At 39.9% G+C, this 8,770-nt stretch overlaps 1 protein-coding gene across 2 annotated transcripts in view; it reads left to right on the top strand.

Moving 5' to 3' along the window:
* Positions 1 to 8,292, top strand: part of LOC308089520 (H-2 class II histocompatibility antigen, E-S beta chain-like) — a 56,571-nt gene extending 48,279 nt beyond the window's left edge. Inside the window, exons 4-10 of one of the 2 annotated variants that reach the window (XR_013933516.1) lie at positions 151 to 432; positions 2,133 to 2,352; positions 3,202 to 3,269; positions 3,881 to 3,994; positions 4,479 to 4,535; positions 5,035 to 6,573; positions 6,606 to 8,292. Coding sequence is in view for 1 of the 2 variants with exons in the window: in XM_080434297.1 (XP_080290423.1) it covers positions 151 to 432; positions 2,133 to 2,352; positions 3,202 to 3,269; positions 3,881 to 3,994; positions 4,479 to 4,516 (722 nt within the window). In the remaining variant the exon portion in view is untranslated. Of the gene's footprint in view, positions 1 to 150; positions 433 to 2,132; positions 2,353 to 3,201; positions 3,270 to 3,880; positions 3,995 to 4,478; positions 4,536 to 5,034 lie in introns of both variants that reach the window. The other variant, XM_080434297.1, reaches the window with a different exon arrangement.
* The last annotated feature ends 478 nt before the right edge of the window (positions 8,293 to 8,770 follow it).

The raw sequence follows: 8,770 nt of genomic DNA, 5'->3' as shown, positions 1-8,770 counted from the left end.
ACACACACACACATACACACACACACAAACCTATTTTAGACTTTATGTAATGACATATTTGGCCGATAGGGGGCAGTTCGCCTAGTGTTGATATTATACAGATGATAATAAAACTGAACATTAATGACATTTTTAATTGTCTATTTCCAGATGGATATGTCATCTATCAGTTCTATCTGGCTGACCGCTGTGTGTTTAACTCCAGTGAGCTGAAGGACATACAGTACATACGGTCATTGAATTTCGATGGTGATGAGTTCCTCAGGTGGGACAGTAGAGTAGATCAGTGGGTTGGATACACTGAGTTTGGTGTGAAGAACGCAGAGCGCTTCAATAAAGATCCTTTCCAACTGGCTGTGATGAGAGCAGAACGAGAGGCAGCCTGCAAACCCAACATTGAGCTCTACTACTCCTCTGTTCTGAACAAGAGAGGTGAGCTGATCTCAGAGCAGCACTCAACACTCATCACCTCATAAACTATAACATGACATCATAATAAATCATTCTATTCAGAGATGATTAATGGTGTTAATATTGATCTGATAATGACTATAAAACATCCCTTGGTCTGGGCCGTAGCGTGACGGTCCAGGCACCCCAGGCTGCAATGCCAGCCTGGCAGAGTGTCGCGGGTTCGACTCCCGTTCCCGACGACCTCTGCTGCGTGTCACCCCCCATCTCTCTCCCCATTTCCTGTCAGCCTACTATCCCCTATCCCTCTATAAAAACATTCAATACAGGGATGCATCTGTGTCATTTTACATTTCTTTGGCTATTGAAAATTAGCAGATCAACAAGCTCATAGCGCGGCACCGAGTGCCGCACTATGAGCTTGTTGATCTGCTATTTAGAAAACTTGTGAAAATGTGTGCAAATCTTTGAATATATATTTTTTAAAGTGAACATTTGTAACTCAAATCTTTGCTTCTGGGGGTCCCTGGAACAACATATTTGACTAATGTTTGCTTTACAAATATATATATCTAAAGATTTGCACACATTCTCACTATTAAAAAAAAATAGCAGATCTACAAGCTCACAGCGTGTCACTCGGTGCCGCGCTATGAGCTTGTAGATCTGCTATTTTTGAATAGCTAAATAAATCTAAAATGACACAGATGCGTTCCCGGATTGAATGGGTTAATATTCTGAGAAACATTTCAGATCCTTTTAAACACTAAAGCCTGATTTATATTGTATCCTAACACGCTGTCACACAGTGGAAATAGCAGATCTACAAGCTCACAACATGTGGTGTCACCAAGGGGCCAGCTTGACATTTTTACATTGACTCTAATACGGAAGAGACAGTTCATATGAATGGCCTGTAGTTTCACTGTTTTACCCTTTACTGCTGGTGTCAGAAAGAATATCTTTCCACACAATCAGAGAGCCGTCCCCTTCTGGAACCCAAACTTTTCTAATCAACCCCCCGCCCACAGGAGTGGCCCAATTCTCTCCCAACTTGCTACAAAAATCGCTCAAGCAAAACTATATAATCTCCTACATTTCATTTTCCACCTTCACATGTGTCTCCTTCTCTAATAATCATAAAGTGCTATATATGGTTCGTTACACCAGCCAATCATCATCATCATCTGCGCCACACTGAGAACCTTTTGCCCCGTTGCCACATCCGTCAAACGGGAAAGAAACAAGCGCTGCCGTGGTCTATGCAAACTGCCCAAATGCGCGCCCAAATAAGACCAAAATCGCTTATACAAAAGGCAGACCTGGCAACGCAGGCTACGCCAATCATGTGACAGAGATCCACAAGCTATGGGCCACAGCCGCTATGTGCCATACACCGTATCTTAGCAACAACGAAAGTGCTCACTCTCATTGGTCGTGTCATCCTGAGGCCAGTTTCCAGACAGCAGCATCACAGAGAGCTTGCTGTCGCCATCACAGCCAACATACAACAGGGCTCCGTGAGAGTTGTGCGCGCTGAGCTGGACAGCACAATCACCCTCATTTCTCCAATAAATCACCCTGTCATTCATATAATAATAATAATAATAATAATAATAATAATAATAATAATAATAATAATAATAATAATAATAATAAGGGTAATAATAATAATAATAATACAAAATAAGGGTAATAATAATCCTCATCATCTTTTTTAGGAGTGGAGCCCAAAGTGAGACTGAAGTCAGAGACTCCCCCTCGTCGTGGTGAACACACTCACATGCTGAGGTGCAGCAGCTACGACTTCTATCCTAAAGTGATCCTGGTGACCTGGTGGATAGGTCAAGAACCTTTGACCTCTGGTCTCTCCTCCACCGATGAGCTGTCTGATGGAGACTGGTACTACCAGTACCACTCCTACCTGGAGTACACACCCAGGTACACACCTAACAGACACCTATATAGAAATACACACTTAATAGACACCTATACATATATTAATTCAAAATAAAACAAGTGTTACTCACTTGCTGAAAATGGCCCATTAATTGGTAGGCTAATGTTAAGTCTCACTCACACACACACACACACACACACAGACACACACACACACACACACACACACACACACACACACACACACACACACACACACACACACACACACACACACACACACACACACACACACACACACACACACACACACACACACACACACACACACACACGATTCCTCCCGAGTCCCGACCATGTTTATCACCAGTCCAGTCCAGACAAAACCACGCAACAAGCTTGTCGTCGTGCACGCATGACGAACGCACACAGAGACCCGTGCACGAGCGCATTATACATGAATATACACACAGGAACACGCTTTTACATGTGTATCTCATTTCTAAGTTTCTTCTGCCTCTTGCCTTCATATTTTTCCTGCAATGGGGAGGGAATAGTGGAATACACAATAAACACTAGAGCGGAGGAGAGCCCAGCGGGGCATTCACGCATCACGCTCCTACAGAAAAATAGTCATGCACGTCATGATTATTTTGGGTGGAGAAAATATCAGTATAAGCTTATCTTATTGCCTATGACAGTCTAATGCGATGGTGCCTAATTGTACTGTGTGTGTGTGTGTGTGTGTGTGTGTGTGTGTGTGTGTGTGTGTGTGTGTGTGTGTGTGTGTGTGTGTGTGTGTGTGTGTGTGTGTGTGTGTGTGTGTGTGTGTGTGTGTGCATGTGCGTGCGTGCGTGCATGCGTGTGTGTGTGTGTGTGTGTGTGTTACAGATCAGGAGAGAAGATCACATGCATGGTTGAACATCCCAGCCTGACCGCGCCTATCAAGATGGACTGGGGTCAGTTACTGTAATCTACTGTATTCTACTGTAATCTACTGTAATGTTACACTACACTCTGTTTTAAGGGTTAAATGATTATTCTCTATTTGTACCTGAAGGTATATTTGTTTTACAGAAAGTAAAAACAGGACTCCATAAAAAAAACAATACAAATACATGAAAACTTAAACTCCTAAAAAGTAACCATTCTAATAAGAAGGTCATGACAGGAGCCTCACCTACTTAGAGCTTATAAATGTCTTGTCTAGATGAGGTACATCATCTTTGTTTACTAATGGCTGCTCCCACATCCACATGTTAGCTACCTGTACTAAAAATATTATACACAATAAAACATAGTTGGCTGCTACATGACTTGAGTAGTTGGCCACTGATATACTTTACTTTATTGTAATCTGTTTACTGTACAGTTTAACTTTACTGTACTCTGTCTTATGTCACATACTGTGTTTGGTTGTTGTCATAGTATTGTCAGATGACTCCATGCCAGAGTCAGTGAAGAACAAGGTGTTTTAATCTACTGTAATAATATAATATCATATCATATCATATCATATCATATCATATCATATCATATCATTATTATAATATAATATTTGTGTTGACAGATTTCTCCATGCCAGAGTCAGTGAAGAACAAGGTGGCCATGGGAGCATCAGGTCTGGTTCTGGGTCTGGTCTTGTTCCTGTCTGGATTCATCTACTTCCAGTGGAAGAAACGAGGTGATTAGCATGTTTAATTAACATATTTATTACATGTTTAATTAACATGGTTAATTAACATGTTTAATTAAGTATTATACTACCAGTGGAAGAAATGAGGTCAGATCAACAGAGGATCACATGACATGTGGAACCCTCACAGAAATGCAAACAAACAAACATACAAACAAACAAACATGTAAAGCCACAACCTAAACTGGTTTACATTGGTTTAGATGTAGAACCTTAACCGGTTTAGACCAGTTTAGACGACCTAGTTAGAGGTCAAAGTGTGTTCTATGTTGTCACATTTAGCTTTAATACATCAGTGTTACATTTAGTCCTAAATAAGAGTCAAATGTTCACATTAGTTCTGATGCAACATGTGACCCTGATGACTGAACCCTAATGTTATTGTGTTGTTTGTCTGTCTGTCTGTCTGTCTGTCTGTCTGTCTGTCTGTCTGTCTGTCGGTGTGTTTGAACTGTCGCTCTTCTTCTATCAGGTCGTATTCTGGTGCCGACAACCAATGACGATCTTTAGACTCCTCCCACACACCCAGGTTCACTCCCTCTTTCTTTTTAATTCACTTTTATTTAAAATGTATAAAAGTGTATAAAACTAGAACACATTCACAAAACAATATGCTGGTGTAAGAAGTGAAACAATTAGACTAGGATACAAATACAAACTACTGAATTAATTAACTTATTCAACTACTTTGAACATTGATTTTCAGAGATATAACTAATTTGATTTCTTATCATAATTAATCTAATAATCAAATTTAATAATCAAATAATTTAAAGTTGTATCAGACGACACTGTTGACAATGTGGTCAGATGTATTGATTCATCAATCAATCAAATATTCATTAATCAAATAAACATGTTTAACGAGGCACAATGGCGAGGCGCAGTGAGAGAGTCAGCATAACCTTGCATCACCAGACTTTCCAATGATTCAGTTAATTGAATATAAAGGAAGGTTGTTCTAAAGTGTTAACATGTTCACACAGTTAATACATTCTGATTCTTATTGGTTTATTGTCTTTTCACAGAACACCTGGGTGTGTTTTCAGAGAAGCAGACAGTCATTGCTGCCCCCTGGTGGAGAGAGGAGGAAATACATGCGTGTCCAGCTTTTAAATATTAATAGTCATAACAGCAGCACAATGATGACATCATCAAGCTTTTAAATAGTCATAACAGAAGCACAATGATGACATCAAGCTTTTAAATAGTCATAACAGCAGCACAATGATGACATCATCAAGCTTTTAAATAGTCATAACAGCAGCACAATGATGACATCATCAAGCTTTTAAATAGTCATAACAGCAGCACAATGATGACATCATCAAGCTTTTAAATAGTCATAACAGCAGCACAATGATGACATCATCAAGCTTTTACATAGTCATAACAGCAGCACAATGATGACATCATCAAGCTTTTTAACAGATGTGTCTTTTAAACAAAATGCTAAGGATAATTAGTGTGGGAGATTCATCAAATAACTGTTATAGTGTCTGTGGTCAGAAAACACAAACATAACATGTCAGTGACAACACTTGTACTGAGTTCTACACAAAGTGATAATCAATGAGGAGCCGGTCATTATTGAGAAATAAACCCAGACAGGGTGATTAGACCCGATAGCAGAGGGTCTTTATCACCCTGAAGGGCTGTATTTCTCAATAATAACCAGCTCCCCATTGATTATCCTGCTTATTACACGGCTACTTAATAAAGAAATAAATAAATCAACCCAAAAGTAACAAAACAAAGGATTTCATTGCTTACGATAATGAAAGTATTCCATTAATTTATGCCAGGTGTGTCCAGAGCAACACGGTCGCCTCAGAAAACAAGGGGAAGTGTTGATAAAATAGAATCAATATTCAGTTACTGTATTGATTATTTATGAGTCTTTGATTAGACAACAGTCTGTTATTGAGTTCAGAGGTCATTAATCAAAGGAAGACCAATCAGAATCAAGCATTCAACCAAGCCGTGTAATAAACTATATTGAAACATTAAATAAACTAGACCATACCCAGTGAAGTGCGCAGGCGAAAGTAGTTGCAAACGTGGGGTTATTGCACGTCCTGTCGCGCGCCCTGTTGTGGCTCCCTGGCAGAGGGCAGACGTTGGTGTTGCCATGTTCGCCTATTGTAAGCGGTTTAGGGCGAATATTGGTGGTAGTGTGTTTTTGGCGTTGGTTGTGAAAGTGCAGGTGGGTGTGGGGACGCGTTGTGAGCTTGTAGATCTGCTGTTTTCCAAGAGGCAATGTATATGTGTGAAGGAGCTTCGTGTGGCCTTCTTTTCGTTGACCTTGTTGCTTGTAGGTTGCGCTTCGTTTGGGCTTGTTTTCATAGACCTTGCTGCTTGTTTCTCGCGCGAAACGTGGCAACCCTGTGCAGTGTGATCTCCCATTGTTTGACACATAAACGCTAATAATAAGCTGAGATTTGTTGAAATTCAAAAAGGGCTTCGCAGTTGTGTTCAGATGGTAATGGGCAATGGCTGTGTGCAAAATCAGATCAATTTTGCTCCAGGCAGTGAGAAGAACCGGGCACACATTTTTGCTCTCAGAGGTTTTTGCTCTCAGAGGTTTTTGCTCTCAGAGGTTTGTGGAATTATAGGAGGATGATCAAACACACAATCAGAGTTCTTCATAACATTAATATTAATATCCATCTGAATGGAAGTCAGTCAGCCATGTTTGTGAAAAAGGTTTTACTATTTTATAATTGACCATAAGTCATTTATTATGTAATCATTTATAATGTGTGATAATTAATGTGTTACGATCATTATACATCACAGTTTCCCTGTGATGGGTGGACCTGGACCCTCTAGGGTGGTCTGAGGTGATGGGTGGACCCTCGTCCAACCTAATTAGACAATGTCGGTCCGCCACAGTCTAGGAAATTAATATGAAACACTGATGACATGCAATCATGTATATTAAGTAATGATTTATATGTAATCATGAGCAGGGGAGCAGATCTCATTACAACTTAGGAGGGAACCACAAACAAGGAATCTTCTCATCAATAACATCCCCAACATAGAGTTAACACTAGGATTTTAAACTAACTAATAATGTTCACAATGGTGAGGTTGACATCACATGATTTAACTACAAACACATGAACATGCCTCCATGTTTAACTGCAGGTTTTACAAACATTGATTCTTTCACATGAATTCACATCATTTGAGATTTGATTTTGGTAAAAGATGTACGAGCAACAACTTAAAGGTTTAATGACATTCACTTTTACACCACATTCAAAGTCTTTGTCCTGGTCCTTCAAAAGTGTACAAAAAGTTTTAAGTGAAAATTCCATTCCAGTGATCAATGGCAGGTGTTTTTCTCTCACATTTCTAAAGCCTTTTCAACTGCAATGAAAAAAGAAATCTTTGCCTGCGGGTGTCGCTGGTGAGGGATTTTGCCTGTCAATCATCGCCTCTGCTCCGCCCCCCCCAAAGGAAAGGATAGGGGAGGGGAGGGGCGAGGAGGAGAGTGGGCGGGATTAATCGACTGTGACCTCACTGTCGAAGGGCCAAGCTCAGATTACTTTTCAGCCTAATTATTCAGAAAACCCCAGACCACAGAAAATCCACTGAATGTTCTAAGTTCAGTTTTTTTTGGGTGTAATTGAAGTCATAAAACCCCAAATAAAACATTGAAAATAAAAAAAGTGAAAATGAATGTCACGATACCTTTAAACTGAAACCCATAATAACACATTCAAGTGTAATGAAACACTTGTTTACAATGTGGTCCTGCAGCATAACTAAACATAAATAGTCCAATAAATGTATTTGAATTCAAATGATTTGATAAATCTAAACTAAACAGTCAGATGACCTCTGCACAGCAGGGGGTCTGACAGGACACACTGAGTTAATGATATTTACAACATTTAGGTTTGTCTGTTTATCTGATGTAATGCTGATGAGTTAAAATAGACAACACAGCACAACACAGCACTACACACACACACACACACACACACACACACACACACACACACACACACACACACACACACACACACACACACACACACACACACGTGTCTAATTCAGACAGTTTAGATATTCCTTGGTCAGTATTATTTATCTTTCCGTTTTTCAGCTCCACTGTTGTGTTTCTATCCGTTCATATTGGCTGAACTTCACTCATTAAACTAGTTAACAGCTCTGTGGACAAGTGATGAAGATGAAGAAGATGATGATGAAGCTTGTGGATTCATTTATTTGGCAGTTGTTAATGATCAGGACACACGGGTGGCAAAAACAAAACCTATTGTGTTTACTGTATGTGAGAATGATTTCAAAAGTGGAATCAGCTTCTATTACATATAGATTTTGAATGATATTATTTATTTAAAACACTTTATTGGAGGAACATGTCAGACATGTCCCCTCCTTCCCCCCTGGGATCTGCACCCCTGATCATGCAGTGGCGTCAGTTCAGCAAAAGCTAAGGTATGGCAAGGTTAGGGTTGCCAACTCCCAGAGATTAAAATAAGGGACACCTATCCTGTGCGCGCGGCAAAGCAGCGCGGCCCCCCAAAAAATTGGGGGTTAAACCACCCAAATGCATAGAAAACTATGCAGTATACCTATAACACAATGGTCTTACACCATTAGGCTACTATTCACGATTTAATAATCTTTTTATTTTTTGGAGCCAAGGTATGGCACCTGTCCTACCTTGCCATACCCAATTGACGGCCCTGTGATCATGAATGGTTTGAAGTTCAGATGTTAGATTTT

The sequence above is a fragment of the Gymnoscopelus braueri genome (genome assembly GCF_963280865.1).
Source record: "Gymnoscopelus braueri genome assembly, chromosome: 7".
In the NCBI taxonomy this organism is placed as follows: Eukaryota; Metazoa; Chordata; class Actinopteri; order Myctophiformes; family Myctophidae; genus Gymnoscopelus; species Gymnoscopelus braueri.
The sequence above is the reverse complement of the archived record's forward strand: the minus strand, read 5'-3'. Positions and strand labels throughout refer to the sequence as shown.